At 37.2% G+C, this 19,970-nt stretch overlaps 1 protein-coding gene across 5 annotated transcripts in view; it reads right to left on the bottom strand.

The window, feature by feature from the left end:
* Window positions 1-19,970, bottom strand: part of SUPT3H (SPT3 homolog, SAGA and STAGA complex component) — a 447,882-nt gene that overhangs the window by 14,201 nt on the left and 413,711 nt on the right. For 3 of the 5 annotated variants that reach the window (XM_061195028.1, XM_061195025.1, XM_061195029.1), the window contains one exon: window positions 11,420-12,725. In XM_061195028.1, the coding sequence (XP_061051011.1) occupies window positions 12,684-12,725 (42 nt within the window). In that variant the 3' untranslated portion in view covers window positions 11,420-12,683. Of the gene's footprint in view, window positions 1-5,384; window positions 5,458-11,419; window positions 12,726-19,970 lie in introns of those variants that run through there. The other 2 variants (XM_061195026.1, XM_061195027.1) reach the window with 2 other exon arrangements.

The following is a 19,970-nucleotide window of genomic DNA, read 5'->3' as shown; positions in this document are numbered from 1 at the left end:
AGTGCAGTGAGAAGCCCGCACACCACAACAAAGAGTAGCCCCCACTTGCCACAACTAGAAAAAGCCTGCGTGCAGCAATGAAGACCCAACGCAGTCAAAAATAAATAAATAAATAAACTTATTTAAAAAAAAAAGAAAGGAACTTCCCTCAATATGATAAAGAGCATCTAAGAAAATCTTGCAGCTAATTTAATGATGAAAGACTGAATGTTTTCCCCATAAATTCAGGAAAAAGGCAAGGATGTCTGTTTTCACCATGACTATTCAATAGTGTACTGGAGATGGTAGTCACTGCAATAAGGCAAGAAGAAGAAATAAGAAGTATACAGATTAGAAAGAAAGAAAAAAAACTGTCTTTACTTGCAAATAACAATCATCTATGTAGAAAATTCCAAAGAATACACAAAAAGAAAACAAAACAAAAAACCCTGAGAACTATTATAGCTAATAAGTGAGATCAGCAAGGTTACAGGAAAAAAGGTTCATATACAAATACTGATTTTATTTCTATATATTAGCAATGAACCAGAAATTGAAATATCTATGGATAAATCTAATAAAATATGTACTGGATTTACATTGTGAAAACTATAAAACATTGATGAAGGAAATCAGAAAAGACCTAAGTAAATGAAAAGCTATTCCATATTCATTGATCAGAAGGCCTAATACAGTTAAGGTATCAATTCTCCCTAAATTGAGCTATAGATTCAAAGCAATTCCAGTCAAAATCCCAGCAAGTGTTTTGTAGAAATATGGAAAATCACAGAACCTAGAATAAAAAAAGATTTTGAAAAGGAAAAGCTGAAGGATTCATAAGACCTGATTTCATGACTTAGTAATCAAGACAGTGAGGTGCTGTCTAAGGATAAGCATATAGATCAATGGAACAAAACAGAATCCAAAATGGACCCACACATATATGGTCAATTGGTTTTAGACAAAGGTGTCAAGGTAATTCAATGAGGAAAGAATAATCCTCAAAAAAATGGTGTTGGAACAGACATCCATGTGCAGGGGAAGAAAAAAAAAGGGATCTTAAACCTTAATTTGCACCATATACAAAAGTAAACTCAAAATGAACCAAATACCTAAAAGTAAAAGTTGAAATTTAAAATATCAAGAAGAAAACATTGGAGAAAACCTTTGTGAGCTTGGGTTAGATCAAGATTTCTCAGATAAGACACAAAAAAGTATGATCCATAGAAGAATAAAAATTGATAAATCAAACTTCTTCAAAATTAAAACCTTCAGCTCTTCCAAAGACTCTTTAAGTCAAGTCCCAGACTCAGAGAAAATATGTGAAAAACACATTTCTGTATCTAGAATATACGAAGAACTCTTATATTGTAATAAGAAGACAAACAACCGATTTTTTAAAATAGACAAAAGATTTGAACCAACAAAGAAAATATATGGATGGTAAACCAATACATGCAAGTGCTTAGTATCATTAGTCACCAGAGAAAAGCAAAGTAAAACCCCAGTGAGATACCACTATTTGCCTATCAGGATGGCTAAAATTAAAACAAGACAAAACAAACAACAGAATAGATCATACCAAATGCTAGCAAAGATATGGAGCAACTAGAAATCTCATATTTCTGATGGTAGTGCCAAATGGTACAGCACTTTGGGAAAACACTGTCTGTCTCTTATAAAATTAAATATTCACTTACCATATGACTCAGTGATCCCAATCCTAAGTGTTTACCCATTACAAATGAACATATAAATCTACACAAAGCTCTGTCTATCCATGTTCATAGAAGCTTTATTCTTAATAGTCAGAAACAATCGAAAGGTACACTTAATAATGAATAGATAAACAAACTGTGGTGCATCCACACAAAGGAATATTACTCAGCAAGAAAAGGAAATGAACTACAGATACACACAACCACATGGATGAATCTCAAAAGCATTACACTCAGTGAAAGAAGACACAAAAACTTTAAATCTAAATTTATATAGAATTATTCCATTTTATGTGATATTCTGGAAAAGGTAAAATTACAGAGACAGAAATCAGATCAGTGGTTGCCAGGGGTTAGTGATGAGTGGTAGATCAATTACAAAGGAACATGAGAGAACTTTCTGGCATTCATGTATCTTGATTATGGTGGCAGTTACACAACTGTGCTTATTTGTCAGAAGTCACTGAATTGAACCATACATCTAAAAAGGGGTTATTACTATATGTAAACTATACCACATTAAGCTAATTTTTTAAAAAGAAATAAATATATGTGCTGTGTCTAAAAAAAACTACTGCAACATAAGAGGTAATAAATAAATGCACTTAAAAAACTGCTAACCCAGGAATTCCCTGGTGGTCCAGTGGTTAGGACTCGGCTCTTTCACGGTTGGGGCCTAGGTTTGATCTCTGGTTGGGGAACTAAGATCCTGCAAGCCGTGCGGTGCAGCCAAAAAAAAATTGCTAACTTGGAGTTGTGAAAAAAATTCAATAAGTAGTGAAATATATCAAAAAGTTTGAAATAATGTTTATGAAAAACTAAGTACATCATAATAACTCTTGCTTGTGGTGGTCAAATTTCTTATTCTGTTGAAGATGTATTGTGAATTTGGAAGTACTAAAATGTAAAAAAAGAGTTATGTTGAAGAACACAGTTGAAGAAATTCAGAGGACTTTGGAAAGTCAAGGGAAAGCAAATAGTTGAGGCATGGAGTCAGACAACAAGCCAGGACAGAAGTGAGAAGAAACAGTTAAAGGCTGGAGAAGAACCAGAGGACAATGACATGGGTATAGTGTTGCAAGAATTTGCAGAATTAAGGACTGATCAATCATTCATTTATGTTGGAAAATACTAACGGAACATGCACTAGTGTCAGGCCCTGCTCTAAGTGCTGGGGACACAACAGTGGACAAAACAGACCATAATCCTGAATCTCAGACAGTCTACATTCTAGAGGGAGGAGATAATAAACAAAATAAATAAGTCTAAGAAATGGTACGGAAGTGTTAGTGAAAAAAAAGAAAACAAGGAAGCGGGATATCGTATGTAAGGCAGAGGCTGGGGCTTCAATATTTAAAAGGGGGGTTAGAGAAGGCCTTATTGAAGAACAGGTACTTGAGAAAAGAACTGATGCAGGTGAGGGAGCCACGAGGAGAGCTTTTAAAGGTGGGTGCTTTTAACACTGTGTTCTCATGGTGTATTCAGCTAACATCCATCCACTTTGTTGAGACCCATTTATTTAGCTTCCATAATAACGATATAAAAAGATACCACTTAATGTGATAACTGGTTATGTCAATTTATAAAAATGATTTACAGAATAAATATAATCTTCATTTCAACCAAACAAGAAATATTAGAAATCCAACTGAAAGAAAACCACACACTTCAATTTATTTTCAACTACTACTACCTCTCCTCTCTCAAACCTGCCCCTCTTTCAATTTTCATTATACATGATTCTGAAAAAGCTGAATGGCACAGTTTAATGTTAATAAATTTTTGAGTATTAGCTAGGAAAGGGGGTTAGAAAAAACAGGAGGAAATAGCCTATCCATATGAAAATAATAATCACATAATATTTATTGTCTGGGATTGAAATGTTTCAAATATGCAAAGCAATAAAATGTCAGGAAAAGGAAAACTTCCTAATGTTAAAAAGATCATGAATTTTCCCCAAAATAAGACATATGAAAAAAGTTCGGGTGATACTTAATGTCAAAAGAAAAAAATACCCTTAAATTTAAGCTAAAGAAGCTTAAAACCTTCAGAGGGCACAACTTACTCACCACTGAAGGGCTGCAGAGACAATGGCAGTTACTGTAAAAGCACAGAAGGCAATAGTTATCTTTTTTTTTTTTGACCTTGAGAATCACTTTTTAACCTTAACAAATTCCCTGACTCATGCATTCTATAACTTGTACTTTTGCTACCTCTTGAATGAAAAAAAAAATGTAATGTCAAAAAGCTACAAGGATTTCAGTGTCATTTTTAAATAAATTTATGTTTGTATTTCATAAATCACAATGGCACGCATGTAAATATTTAGAGCGGCACCCATATGGGCAAAACATGTAACATATTTAATCTATAGATAATTTAATGTAGGTGGCTTCTTGAGCCCTTTTCTGGAACTCTACGGGTCCCCCTAGGTCCTTGCTTCACTGTTTGGGAACTGTCGACACCATGTTGATTGTTTGGCTTTCATAGGTGCTAAGAAAATCTTTTTTGAATGAATGAATGAATGAACAGAGATAAAGAAAGCAGACGTTTTAACTGCAAGCTGTTGGGTGAAAAACTGTTGCTTCCTGTTCACAAAATCTCATTATTTTCAGTCTAAACAGATCTTCACATTTGCTCTAAGTTCAGAGAACATGTTATTTCTATTACCTTTAGGGAAATCTCATCCTAAAATAGCTTGTTGTCTTTAAAGCAAACTAGTGGGAGGCCTAGCAGGTTTTCAAAGATGCTGCTATAAACAAAAATGGAGTATGTCTGTAAGTCTTTTTCAAGTGTGTATAGATTCAAGTAGGACACAAAGGTTCTTAGGTCTTTAGTAGTATACAAATGTGACTAAGGTTACCTCCCTCTCTGAGGTCATTAACCCCTTCAAATAAGACTGTAGTCAGAGTGACCTACTCATAAAGGCCACAAGAAACCTGACTCATGGCCTGCTTTGAATTGCTTTCTCTGAGACACTGTATTATTGTCTTTAAGAAAAAGGCTGTGATCATCTATAGTTCTTGAGATTTGCAGCCAAATAAGTCAAACAAGCATCAATAAGAGATTAAACAAAGACTTAACCAAAAAAAAAAAGAAAGAAAAAGAAAGAATTTTGTGCTCATGTTTGTTAAACAACCAAAAAATATTTATTGAATACCTAATATGTGCATGTGGCGATTACAAAGAGGTATAGATTTAAGACTTGCCCTCAAGAAATTCTTAATTTCTTGAGGCAGGCTACAAAGCACACGGAGAGATGATTAGGGACAGAAAATAGGAAGTATAGAGACCAACAGGGGCATAAAAATTCAGAGGATGCAGAAGGCACTGTGCCCTGAGGCAGGCAGGAAGCTTTATGGAAAAGAGCTAGAGAAGGAGAGCACCTTGAAAACCTAGGGAGGAAGAGGCAGATGGATTTTTCATATGGTTCACAGAGACACATGACTCTGTATATTGCAGGGGAAAGGCACCCTAAGTGACCTTGCATGTCTCCATCTGGATCACGTAGGCAAGGTTCCACTTCACTCTGTGATCATCCCAGGGATGCGGCAAGACAGCCAGTCTTGGGAGGAGCTGCCACAAGGAATCATCTGCCTCCCTGGTTCTGGAGAGACATGGGATTTTCCACCTCGCCCTCCTTTTAGGTATGGATGAAAGCTGGTAAACTGCTTGGCTGTGGTTTAGAGTTGGTGTCTCCATGACACAGTGACCCATCACTCTGGTCTTCTGTCATCTGGACCCTAGATTTGGTATATTCCTGTGGGATTAGGACCATGGAAAGTTGACACCATGCTGATCTTGCTTAGGCTGCCCTGTAAGTCACAAACTTCCTGCACCATCTGGGCTCATTGTCTCCTCCCAGGCCAAACCTATGGAAGTGTGGCCGGCCAACCTGCAGGAGTCACTGCTGCTTAGAGACTGCTCGATGGATTGGCACATACAGGTCTGGAAGGAGTGATTAACTTTTCCCAAGTAAAGTGGTTGGAAGAAGTAAATCAACGCCATTCAGAGAAGAAAGCTGCAGGTACGTAGTACCCCAGGCTGCTGTAGTGCTAGTTGGCATCTTAACAAACAAAAATCAGAAAGCGACTTGTTCGGAGGCAGAACAGACCTAGGGTTGAATTAAAGAAGCTGCTAATCACGGATGAGGGAGGAAAACCATCATTTCTTTCTTTTTTTAAATTGGGGTACAGTTGTTTTACAATGTTGTGTTAGTTTCTACTGTACAGCGAAGTGGAGTTCCCTGTGCTATACAGCAGGTTCTCATTAGTTATCTATTTCATACATATTAGTGTATATATGTCAATCCCAATCTTCCAATGTATCCCACCTCCCCTCCCCCCTTGGTGTCCATACGTTTGTCCTCTACATCTGTGTCTCTATTTCTGCCTTGCAAACCGGTTCATCTGTACCATTTTTCTACATTCCACATATACGCGTTAATACACGGTATCTGTTTTTCTCTTTCTGACTTACTTCACTCTGTATGACAGTCTCTAGGTCCATCCATGTCTCTACAAATGACCCAGTTTCGTTCCTTGTTATGGCTGAGTAATATTCCATCATATATATGTACCACATCTTCTTTATCCATTTGTCTGTCGATGGGCATTTAGGTTGCTTTCATGACCTGGCTATTGTAAAGAGTGCTGCAATGAACACTGGGGTGCATGTGTCTTTTTGAATTATGAAAACCATCATTTCTAATTCAAATTGTTTTCAGCAACTTTCTTTCCACTTTCTTCCTTTCTCTGTCCACCACTCCCCCCAAGCACACACACATCCTGGACTAGGAGAAACAATGACTATGTCACAACTAACAAGCAAACATCTAAAAGGGACATTTGTATAAAGTCGCAAGGGGTTGCCATACGTACTTCTGTATCTGCCACTGCAAACACATGTACACAAGATGGGGATTACTTTATAACATGAGATAAATACCTTGTATGAAAGCATAAAATAGTAGCCTATGTAATAAGAGCCTTCTGGAGAAATCTGGTCTCCACAAAGGAGAGGCTTTGTACACATGGATTTTTGAGGAAGTTTTTCTCATAAGTTGTACAGGGATTCTCAGTATGTGCATTGATCATATGTATTTATCTTAAGGTTTAAGACATTACAGAGGACTTGGCATCATTCTATATAATTATAGTATATTATACATTACATGATATTCTATTATACACATAATACTTGGCCTTAGGGAAGGAATGTTAAGTTAAAATGAAATTTTCTTGTAATCAAGTTTTTTTAGTAGAGAAGTGCTTCTAGGTTCAGGGCAGCAATTCTCTTTAATATGTTATCAGAACTCTTTAGTACAATCCGTGCTGTACAACAGTGGTTAAGAGCATGAACTCTGGGGTCAAAGTGCTGGCTACAAATGCTAGCGCCATCTTGGGCACTTCTGCATAAGGCAGTGAAGCTTCTGTTCTTAAATTTGCGTTCTATCACCTCTGGGCAACAGGGAGAATGACAATGCATGTCTCATAGTGGGGTCGTGAGGATTTAATGAGATAGCCACACAAAGTGCTTAGTATACAGGGTGGCACACGGTGTCCTACAATTATTATGTAAAACTTATTATTAAAATACTGATACAATAAATCATCATTTTTGATAGCAAGTAAATTGTTATTTGAACAGTTATATAAGTAAGTAATCCTCTTGCTTCTTGATTTTTTCTATATCTTTTTCTATTTTTATCTTCCTTTGAATAAAAGGGAATAGTGAATGAGTGGTGGTGATGAGCAGAAAAGGGAACATGAATATAATACTGTATACAGAGTTACAGCGGTTTCCAACAATGAAATACTGTATCTGGGTTTCTCATGACTTTGTAGGAATTGATTGTTTTAAAATATGCTTCAATTGCCAAAATCCCCATGACTTATGACAGGCTGAATATTTGATATTTTCTTCCAGAAGACAAATGTAAGTCTCTTTCTTTGTTTCTTCTTCTTCTTCTTTTTTTAAAGTGCTATAGTATCACTATCCTAGTCACGACGCTAGAAACTTACTTTAAGAGATATGACTTTTTCATATTTGAGTTTTTAAAGGCATCTGGCCCTTATTTAACCATCACATTTACATCCAATTTCTGCAGGCATGGTTTTGTTGTTTAAGCTTGGCTTGATGCCCTCTGCAGAAAGCCTTTGCTTTAATGAACACAACCCCACTGAAACTGCTAGAGTCCCCTGGTCTGCCCCCCTTCCCCGCCCCCAACCAACTGTACAAGAAAAGCACAGAAAGTTTCACCTTGCACTTCAAATAAGAAGATAAAAATAAGAAAATAAATTGAGGTAGAATCAGCTTTATGTGGCTGCCACTGCTATGACATATTCAACTTGATGCCCTTATATTATTTGCAGAAGTGTTTATGTACTATGAAATGTTCAGCCAGAGCATACAGGAAACTATAAAATATTTTATGAGATGTATACATGGTTGATGGTAGAATTTTAAATGCAACTTGGGAAGGTTCTATCTAAATTCCAGGAGGGCAGATGAGGAAATACTTTCTCTGTAGTGACTCAGTTTTACATAAGGGGTTATATGAACTGGAAAGAAATACCTGATTTGGGAACTATACAAAATTTTTTTTCATAAAATTAAATTTTATAATTTATAGACAAGTAAAATTGTTTTCTTTCAGACCAAGAATCACCAGTTATGTTTATTTGTCTTCTACATGGTAAAAGCATTAAACGTGGATTGTTTATTATTTTATAGGAACAAAGAACATGCAGTAATAAATGAAGAATCCTCCCCAGATACAGGAAGTATATACACCATTAAAAAACATTTGTGCTTCTGATGGTTTTTAAATAACAACTCTTGGTTCTAAAACTGGAACATTATTTTTGAATCTCAACTATTGCAATACGTGAAGGCAGAAGGTTAATGACATATCCTCAAAATGGCATGTTTAGAAAGTTGCATTTCCAAATTCAGGTGAAGGGAGAAATATATTTCTGTTTCCTTTATCCTCAAGTCTATAAGGCAGTGCCAATTTCCCATAAGAGAAGTTATTTATTTACTTACTTATTTATTTATTTTCAAATTCCAGCTCCCAAACACAGGCCTACAGAAATAGAAACTATTTTGTGCATTCACATTTGATTTACAATTAAGCCTGACTTTTGGTTTATTTTTGTTTTGTTTATTTATTTAAAATTTTAATTTTCTATTGGAGTATAGTTGATTTACAATGTTGTGTTAGTTTCAGGTGTACGGCAAAGTGATTTAGTTATACCTACACATATACCTATTCTCTTTCAGATTCTTTTCCCATATAGGTTATCACAGAGTATTGGGTAGAGTTCCCTGTGCTATGCAGTAGGTCCTTGTTGATTTTATATACAGTAATGTGTGTATGTTAATCCCATCCTCCTAATTTACCACCCCTCCCTCACCTTTCCCCTTTGGTAACCATAAGTTTGTTTTCTAAGCCTGTGAGTCTGTTCTGTTTTGTAAATAAGTTCATTTGTATCATTTTTTAGATTCCACATATAAGTGATGTCATATGATATTTGTCTTTGACTTCACTTAGTGTGATAATCTCTAGGTCCATCCATGTTGCCGCAAATGGCATTATTTCATTGTTTTTTATGGCTGAGTAATAGTCCATATATTTTTATGTGGTATATAAGTACCACATCTTCTTTATCCATTCATGTATCAGTGGACATTTAGGATGCTTCCATGTCTTGGCTATTGTAAATAGTGCTGCAATGAACACTGGGGTTGCATGTATCTTTTCGAAGTATGGTTTTCTCCAGATATATGCCCTGGAGTGGGATTGCTGGATCATATGATAGCTCTATTTTTAATTTTTAAAAATTTTTTGATTTTTTTTCAATTTTTGGCTGCGCTGTGCAGCTTGTGGGATCTTAGCTCCCCGACCAAGGATCAAAACTGCGCCCCCTGCATTGGCAGTGTGGGGTCTTAACCACTGGACCTCCAGGGAGGTCCCTACTTTTAGTTTTTTAAGGAACCTCCATACTGTTCTCCAGAGTGGTTGTACCAATTTACATTCCCACCAACAGTGTAGGAGGGTTCCCTTTTCTCCATACCCCCTCTAGCATTTATTGTTCATAGACTTTTTGATGATGGCCATTCTGACCGGTGTGAGGTGATTGTAGTTTTGATTTGCATTTCTCTAATAATTATTATTGATGTTGAGCATCTTTTCACGTGCTTTTTGGCCATCTGTATGTCTTCTTTGGAGAAATGTCTATTTAGATCTTCTGTCCATTTTTTGATTAGGTTATTTGGGGGTTTTTTTATATTGAGCTGCATGAGCTGTTTGTATATTTTGGAGATTAATCCCTTGTCGGTTGCTTCGTTTGCAAACATTTTCTCCCATTCTGTGGGTTGCATTTCCATTTTGTTTATGGTTTCCTTTGCTGTGCAAAAGCTTTTAAGTTTAATTAGGTCCCATTTGTTTATTTTTGTTTTTATTTTCATTATTCTAGCATCAACATCACGAAGTCATTAGGAAGATCAATGAACTACCAAAGGTAAGGTTCCTGACACAAAGTAGGTGCTCAAAGTATGTTAATTCCCCTCTCCCCTGCTTACAGACCTCTTCTTTAAAATTGATGTATAACTGGCATATAACACATTATTTAATTAATATCACAGTCCCTCTGAAGAAGATTTTAATATAATGCTTATGCTTTAGGATGTGTCCATAATTAGAATCATTTAAAAAATAAATCTAGGTTATTGTCTAAGATAAACATGCCATAAAACCCTGATGTGTCTTGGTAATATCTAATGCAAACCCAGTATGGTGGAGTATAAGACTAGACAGACTGATAATTAGGGACCATGGTCTGGTCTCTGGTCTGTCATGGCACTGCTGAGTGACGTTGGTAAAGTCAGTTTTCCTCTCCAGGCCATCATTTTCCATCTGTAAAATGAGTGGTTGTTTTCAATGATCTTTAAGACCATCTTCCACTCTGACAGTTTATGATTCTACATAGCAATTTAATCTTTAAAGAAATTTATTTAAGTCACATTTTCTGAAACTTTCCCTTTATAAGTTTTTTTCCCCCCTATACTCACTGCTTAAGGAAATTTTATTTCACTTCAAATTTAGTGTTGTGGAAAGAGTCAGAAAAAGAACCTAAGTGTAGAAAAGAAAAAAATAGAATTACAAATATTAATATTGAGCCATTACGGGGACATCTAGGCTGGTTCGGGACAGACATAAATGACCTTGTTTTATTCTAAATTCAGCTCGCTGGCTTATGATGAAAAGTGAAAGGTTATTATATGGACTTACTGGGCAAAACCAGATTTTATAAATAATTACCTGTCAGACTGTTCAAGATAGACAAACATACGCCAGACCAACAAAAACACAGACCTGTCATATTTCTGAGAGAAATGTACGTTGAGTCTTCCTTCTCTGGGACTATAAGGAGATCAGGTAGAATAAAATGAAGGGAAAAAAATCTAAACCCTATATTTTCTGCCTTGTGCATACTTTAAAATGTATAATGTGGGAGAGGAAGAATTTTGATGTGAAAAATCGGCTCCTGAAAATTTTATACATCTATAAGCCTGGCATAGAAACCAAATACAATAAATGCTGTCGTTTTAAAAGTTAGGATGTTTACTGCAAGCTTATAATTTTCCATGATTAGGGACGCCAAGAAAAATAAGAATGATGATAAAAAGAAAAGTTTAATCATACATTTCACCAAGCACAGATGGAACATCAAAACCCTTTGGCAATTTTTTGATATTATATATCTGCATTTTTTTGTTCTTGACATGAAGATTTTTTCCAGAAGGACTAACATAGAACAGGTAAGTGATAGTTAACAAATGTGAATAATATGGCACAATCACATTAACTGAGCCTCACTATGATTTGGTCACAGGAGGAAAATCTTTCATGCTTCTCATTTCTGTTTTTATTAATTCTTTACAAAGCCTATCTCAGTGTGTGTAGAAACCACGATAAAAGTAAAATTATACAAAACTCATAAAGAATGAAAGAAACAACTTCCTTCTTTGCAATTCGAGTTCAATCAAGAACTGTATATAACTGCTATATTTTGGTTTGCTTCGTTACTGTTCCTTGTTTACTGGAGAAAGTATAGATGCCAGAAGGATAACTCAGCTGCTACCAGCAAGAAACTGCCCAGCCCACATTTCAGTCTAGGTGTTAGCGCTTTGGAGGGAGAAAGCAGATCACTTGGCTCCCCATCCATTGATTCTAACCGCTTTGCTTCTAAATGGGTACAGCGTGTGTGTGAGGGCTGGGCCTGGGGATCGGAGGGACAGGGGAAGGAGAAAAATGAAGATGGGGAAGAGGGTCTACGAGGGGAAAAACACACGATAGGCAGATACTCAGAAAGTTGGGAAGAAGCCATGAAAATGACATATATACTACACGTGGGGTGAAGGGAAGAGAAGATGGGAACAGACAGTTCATCAGGCCAATTAGGTCTTTGATTAGTGTGAGTTTATAAGATGGACATTTGTCTGTAAAATACATGTAGATCTAGACATCAAATGTCAGAAGGTAGAGTTGGTGGGACAGTGCAAGGGGAAGACTGACTGTTCTTTTGTTTCCTTTGTCCGAAACCTGGATTACAAAATGCATCAAATAAAACACAGACTAAACACTGAGAAAAAAAAGTCACCGCTTGTAAGTTATGTGGGCTGAGAGCAGTACATCTATTCCAAATCACAATTTCAAAATTGTGTGATGTGCATGCTTGCCCACCTACACACCATCCCAAACATCCTGCCATTAATTGGCTAAATGGCCCATCCAGTAAACAAGACTAAGTGTTGAGGGGGCTGGAAAAGGGCTGGAGTCAGCCAGTTGATAGTCACAACAAACCAACCCACTCCCAAGGATGCGGAGAAGGTAAACTTGTATTTTATTTTGCCCAAGGAGGGGAACAGAAATCACCTTAATATAACATTGCCTTTCCTGTTGTCGCACTCACAGTCACATCAGCAGGCCAGAAAAGCCATCCCATTCCTGCGGTAGGCACTCTGTCAAAGCAAAAGAAATCTGCAGTGAATTATCACATCAAGTCAAACCAGGAAAGGAAGCAAAAGAGCAAACAGAACTTTCTTCCTGTTTTGTAGACTCTGCTGGCTACAATCTAATAGGGTGCTTAATCTGAACATTTCTGGTGGCAAAGCTTTAGCAGCCACTCTGTTAAAAAGTCAGTGTGGTTAACAAGTGGTTAGTGATTCTATTTTGGGGGAGTGGGAGATACCTAAAATAAGACATCCCATTCTGTTAATTGATTGGGCTTGGTTAGGCCAAAGACATGTTGTGTTGAATCTGTTTGTCCTTTATAAACATGTGCTCTCTATTGGACATGCCCAAGAATCACTTCTAACTAAGTCTCTTAATAGTCTGTAAATTACTGACTCATTATATCCTTCCCAGGCATAATTTACAGTCTCAGCGAAAAGCTATGGGAACAGATACTAACAGAGCCCCCCCCCCACCACAAATATGGTGATCTCTAAGGAGTTCTGTACATTATAGACATTACGGAAAACTTGAATCCTACATAATTTTATATACATTCATGTACATATAGATGTATAAATGGATATGCATGATGGGATAAAAATACTCCCATAAAAGAAAAATGGGAAAAGCTACTAATTGCAATAATGCAATATATTCCAGTAAAGAAAGTAAAATGGCGTGATTTCTCACCCCAAGAGATATATTCTGCATTTCAGAGTTGGAAGAGTTGGGCCATACAGGGCCTCTGTGACTCGTCCTGATACTCACAATGAGACCCAGAGTGAAGCAGAATTAAAATCCGGGATTTAGGAATAAAATACCCCTTTTCACCACCATAGTTTTCATTATTTAAACTAGGAACAGCAACGTTCAGAGAATTCATAACCCTCAATTAAATGGAATTTTTCTATAATCTGTTTTCAGAAAAATGGAAAAAATGACAAAATCTCACATCAGGGATTTTTTTTTTTCCTTTAAGCTAGTAACTCTGGGCTGTTCTGGAGTCTGTAAACTTTCGGTCCAATAAATTTACCTTCAGTAGCCATATTATAGGAAATATAGAATAAGCTTTTATGGTTAAGATAATGTTATGAAGGTGCTGAGAGTTTAATTCTAAAAACATGATTATTTTTAATTATACAAAAAAAAAAAAAGGAAAGTGGACCCAAGCTTTTTAGAAAGACTTCTACCAATATGAGGTGAAACAAAAATGGTTTTCCAGATAACTTTCTGTTAATCATAAAATTCAATTAACTTCAAAACCTTCCCTCCAAATCTCCTGCTTACACAGGATTTACTATGGTTGTCAGGCTTTGGCGCCCTGGCTGAAATTTCATCGGTGGGTTATGCTGTTACACAGTTCACTCCAGATCAGCATATCAAGGATGAGAAAACAGTGGCAGATTCCAAGTTTCCTTTCTCAGGGATCTCTGGGAGCTCCATCCTACCATTGGACTTTTTGTGCCACAGGGCACTTTCAGATTGAAGCAAACATTCTAACAAAGGCTAGAAAATTCCAGCTCTAGCTCCTAAGATTGTGCACCGGAGAACAGTGGTTAAGTGAGCTCCTTGGAGAGCCACAAATAAGTTGCAGGAACGGATAAGGTGTCTTCCCACAACTACAGGCAGGGGAGCCTCAGGCCTTGAAACAGCCCCTTCCGCCACAGCCGCCTTCGAGAGGCTCACGCCAAAGTAATACTTTCAGCTTCTTAACCTTGATATTTTACAGTTTACAACCACAGTGACAACCTTTAACATAACATAATATTGAAAGCACAGGGATGGTTTACATGGAGATAAATGGACCTGGGAATAAAGCTGGGTTCCTCTTAAAGGTAAACGGTTGAGGTGAGCCTTCCTTGAAAAAGCAGTCTTGGCTCGGGAGAAGACTGAGTCTTGGCTGAGCTCACCTGAGAAATTACCACATTAAATCTTTCCAGGGTGGGCGATATGAAATGGTTCGCTCCAGTACTGAAAAGGTCACTTTTCAAAAATCAAGCCACCTTCACAGATAATTGATTACTATTGTTTGCAAACAAGTAAAAGATGACAGGCTTATGTAATAACATAGACACTCAAGTAGCCAAGTTTAATGAGAAAACCAAAGTTTAGAGCTGACCCAGATTTCTGGAATAAGTTCTTCCTGTTCTAATTCTAAAATAAAGAAGAAACAAACGAGCATGTGTAATTAGTGAAGAGCAATTTCAGCAAACCAATCCCCTAGGGTCCTCCACCCTGAGTCACTGCTTTTTCCTTTTGATGTATAAAGGATGTATGTTGTCTGTCTGTGTAGGGTAACTATGGGAATGTCCCAAATTTGGCATCCCTTCCAGAGTGAGCAACTTGAAAGGAAGATGGATGAAGACAACTCATCTTTGTGTCAACTGTAAATTTCTCTCTATTTGTGTTGCGAATGCTGAAACTAAATTTAAACATTCTTGGTGTGAGGGCCTTCCAGAGGCCACATTCTCATGAAACACTCTGTATCCCACTCACTCTCTACTGTCAGATCCTATGAATGATTCACAGACATCCTTAGTTAGTAAAACCCAGACCTTGACCAGAAAAAGCCAGGACCTCCCCAACTACTGAAAAGTATAAATTAATCAATAACACAGACCTCGCCCCCCCCCCCCAAACCAGCTCTTACTGCTATATACCACTTAAGCTTTACTTCTTACTTAATAGAGCTCTGTTCTCAACTACTGTTGGCTCCTATGTAAATGCACTGAACAGCTCAGATATTTTAGCATCTCCCAAAGTTACCAGCAAAGATGATATATATATATATATTTTAAAGGACCAATTGTAGTTCTTAGGCTTTTTTTTTTAAAATTGAGTATCAAGCTAGCTCCCCATTTTTGACATTCTTTTATTCATTCAGCTCCAAATTATGACCTTTTACTGGAATCTCAATCTACCTGGATAAACAGACATAGATTCTAGTTGCTGCACTGGGCACTGGTGGGGAAATGAACTAATTAAGGGTGTACTTTTAAAATATGGCTTAAAAAAAATCATATGGACAATGAACAAGCTAGAGAAAACATTTAAATCCCAAACTGGTTTACTTCTGCTTTTTTATGGTTCATCATAAATTACACATTTTAAGGAATGCCAATTAATATTAAAAAGCAAAAGGTTAATATTTATCTTTAGCAAAAGAAGATAAATATGCTCTAAAACATAGCCTGCAGTTTGAATATGATTGTATGTGTGTGTTATTTATGCCATTAGCCTAATTAGTAAGGCTTTAATTATAGATAAAACCACGCCCCTCAGTTCAGACCTGTATTTTATTCTTACTACTACATTTCCTGATCAATTTTGGCATCACTGAGGCGGAGCTGTTGCTGCTCCACACCCTGTCCCATGGGGCCAGAGTTACGACTCTGACCCACCATCCCCAGGATGTGCTGTTGCTGCACCCTGAGCCCAAGCCACTACTGTACCCTGTCACCCCACAGCTGGTGCCACTGCTGTATCTCCCCACCCTGGGGCCCAAATCACTGTGGTGAGCCCCAAGGACTCAGACCCTGGGTCCTTGGAAGATATACACAAGCCTGCACCTCAGACACGGGCACTGCCATCACTGCAAGTGTACCTGTGCCCCAGGACCAAGGTAGTTCCACATGTGCCTGATCCTAGAACACCGGCTCCACTGCCACTGAGTGCCAGCTCACTAAACCTTGTACCAAAATGGATCCCCTTGGCTAGAACTTCCATTCACACGCAAAAAAGAAAGACCCCAGCAGCAGCCTCTGCCATCGAGGACCCCAACAGCCCTAGATGTCACTGCCACTTGCAGGACCTCTGCAGTCTGGGCCCCTGCAGTCTTTGCCCAAGTTGACCTCAGCTGATGGAGCTGCACAGAGATTATGCCACTGTGCTTTCCCCAGAATCAGAGCTGCTGAACCCCATCCTGCCAGAGCCCTCACAGACACCTTCAGGTGAAAGTCTTTCCCCTCCAGAGTCAGTCTGAAAAGGCTGGAAGAGTTGACTGCTCCCTCAAATGTGCAAACATCGATGCAAAGCTACTAGAAACGTGGAAAAGCAAGGAAACATATCACCACCAAAGGAACTCAATAATTTTCCAGTAACTGACCATAAAGAAATGGATATCTGTGAGTTACCTGAAAAAGAATTCAAAATAATTATTTTAAGAAAGCACAGTGAGATTAAGAGAACTGACAGACAACTCAATGAACTCAAGAAAACAATGCATGAACAAAATGAGAAATGCAACAAAGAGACAGAAATCATAAAAAAGAACTAAACAAAAATTTTGGAACTAAAATGCAAGAGAGAGCTTCAAAAACAGAATCAAGCAGAAGAAAGAATGTGCAAACTTGAAGACAGATTTCTTGATATTATCCATTAAGAGGAGAAAAGCAATAAGAATGAAAAAAGGGTGAAAAAATTCTGTGTAAATTAGGGGACACCATTAAGTGAAATAATGCAGTCAGCCCTCTGTATCTACGGATTCCACATCTGCAGATTCAACCAACCAAAAATATCTGGAAAAAAAATTCCAGAAAGTTCCAAAAAGCAAAACTTGAATTTGCTGTGAGCCGGCAACTATTTACATAGCATTTACATTGTATTTACAACTATTTACATAGCATTTACATTGAATTAGTTATTATAAGTAAACTAGAGATGATTTAAAGTATATATGGGAGGATTTACAGAGGCCACATGCAAAAACTATGTCATTTTATATAAGAGACTTGAACATCTGCAAATTTTGGTATCCATGGTGAGTCCTGGAACTAATCCCCCACAGATACTGAGGGATGACTGTATTTGATTTATGGGAGTCCTAGAAGGAGAAGAGAGAGAAAGGGTCAGAAAACTCATGTAAAGAAATAAGTTCTGATATCTGGGGAGAGATATGACCATCCAGAAACATGAAGCTCAGGAATTCCCATATAGATTTAGCCCAAAGAGCTATTCACTGAGACATATTATAGTCAAACTCTTAAAAATCACTGACAAAAAGAGAATTTTGAAAGCAGCAAGAGTTTAAAAAGAGCCATCACATACAAGCAAACCCAGATAAGGTTATCAGCAGATTTCTCAGAAGAAACCTTGCAGGCCAGGAGAGAAAGGGATGATATATTCAAAGTGCTCAAAGAAAAAAACCTGCCAATCCAGAACACTTTACCCAGGAAAGTAGTTCCCGGGTAGAGATAAAGACTTTCCCAGACAAACAGAAGCTGAGGGAATTTATCACCACTAGACCTGCCTTAGAAGAAATGCTAACGGGAGTTCTTCAAGATGAAACAAAAAGATGCAGCAAAAGCAGTTCTAAGAGGCAAGCTTATAGTGATAAATGCCTACATTAAGAAAAAACGAAGATTTTACGCACCTATGGTCACCTAACCTATGACAAAGGAGGCAAGAATATACAATGGTGAAAAGACAGTCTCTTCAATAAGTGGTGCTGGGAAAACTGGACAGCTACATGTAAAAGAATGAAATTAGAACACTCCCTAACACCATACACAAAAATAAATTCAAAACGGATTAAAGACCTAATTGTAAGGCTGGACACTATAAAACTCTTAGAGGAAAACATAGGCAGAACACTCTTTGACATAAATCGCAGCAAGATCTTTTTTGATCCACCTCTTAGAGTAATGAAAATAAAAACAAAAATAAACAAATGGGACCTAATTAAACTTAGAAGCTTTTGCACAGCAAAGGAAACCATGAACAAAACAAAAAGACAACCCTCAGTATGGGAGAAAATATTTGCAAACGAAGCAACTGACAAGGGATTAATCTCCATAATATACAAAACAGCTCATGCAGCTCAATATAAAAAAAACCCCAAACAACCCAATCAAAAAATGGGCGGAAGATCTAAATAGACATTTCTCCAAAGAAGACATGCACATAGCCAAAAAGCACATGAAAAGATGCTCAACATCAATAATTACTAGAGAAATGCAAAATAAAACTACAATGTGGTATCATCTCACACTGGTCAGAATGACCATCACCAAAAAAATCTATAAACAATAAATGCTGGAGAGGGTGTGGAGAAAAGGGAACCCTCCTACACTGTTGGTAGGAATGTAAATTGGTACAGCCACTATGGAGAACAGTATGGAGGCTCCTTAAAAAACTAAAAATAGAACTACCATATGACCCAGCAATCCTGCTCCTGGGCATACACCTGGAGAAAACCATAATGCAAAAAGATACATACACCCCAGTGTTCATTGCAGCACTATTTACAATAGCCAGGACATGGAAGCAGCCTAAATGTCCATCAACAGAGGAATGGATAAAGAAGATGTGGTACATATATACAATGGAAGATTGCTCAGCCATAAAAAAGAAGAAAATAATGCCATTTGCAGCAACATGGATGGACCTAGCGATTGTATACTGAGTGAAGTAAGTCAGACACAGAAAGACAAATATCATATGATATTGCTTATATGTGGAATCTAAAAAAAAAGGGTACAAATGAACTTATTTACAAAACAGTAATAGAGTCATGGATGTAGAAAACAAACTTATGGTTACCAGGGGATAAGCGGAGGGAGGGATAAATTGGGAGACTGGGACTGGCATATACACACATATATACACACTGCTACTAAAATAGATAACTAATAAGAACGTGCTGTATAGCACAGGTAACTCTACTCAATACTACACTGTAATGGCCTATATGAGAAAAGAATCTTAAAAAAAAAAAGAGTGGATATATGTATATGTATAACTGAACCACTTTGCTGTACACCTGAAACTAACACAAAATTGTAAATCAACTATACGCCAATAAAAATTTTTTTAAAAAGGGAAGATTTTAAATAAACCAAACCTTATATATTATATAACCTTATATATTTCAATTATCCCTCAATAAAGCTGGAAAAAAAGGGGTAAAATTTCATTATAGCAGGCCCCAAATTCACTTACAAATACTTCATTCCTCAAAGGCCTAAGACAAAAGATTTTGGTTCTATTATCTGAATTCCTATAAATTTGCAGAATTGGATTTTAGCAACTCTTTATTTAGAGTTCCAGCTTGGTGCTTGGTGGTGCTTGCTTGCACCACCACTTGTGCTTGGAGGTGCAAACGACACAAGGATAAGTAACACAGTCCCTGCAGTCACTAAAGCTTCCAATTTAATGCTAATGGTTTAACCACCAGCAGTAAAATGCATTGAGAGGTCATTTTCAAGGGTGGGAAAGAAAAAAACAAGGTAGCCTTTTTGTTTTCTCTTTTA

This window comes from Eubalaena glacialis, chromosome 7 (assembly GCF_028564815.1).
Source record: "Eubalaena glacialis isolate mEubGla1 chromosome 7, mEubGla1.1.hap2.+ XY, whole genome shotgun sequence".
NCBI lineage: Eukaryota > Metazoa > Chordata > Mammalia > Artiodactyla > Balaenidae > Eubalaena > Eubalaena glacialis.
This window is presented reverse-complemented; position numbering and strand designations above follow the sequence as displayed.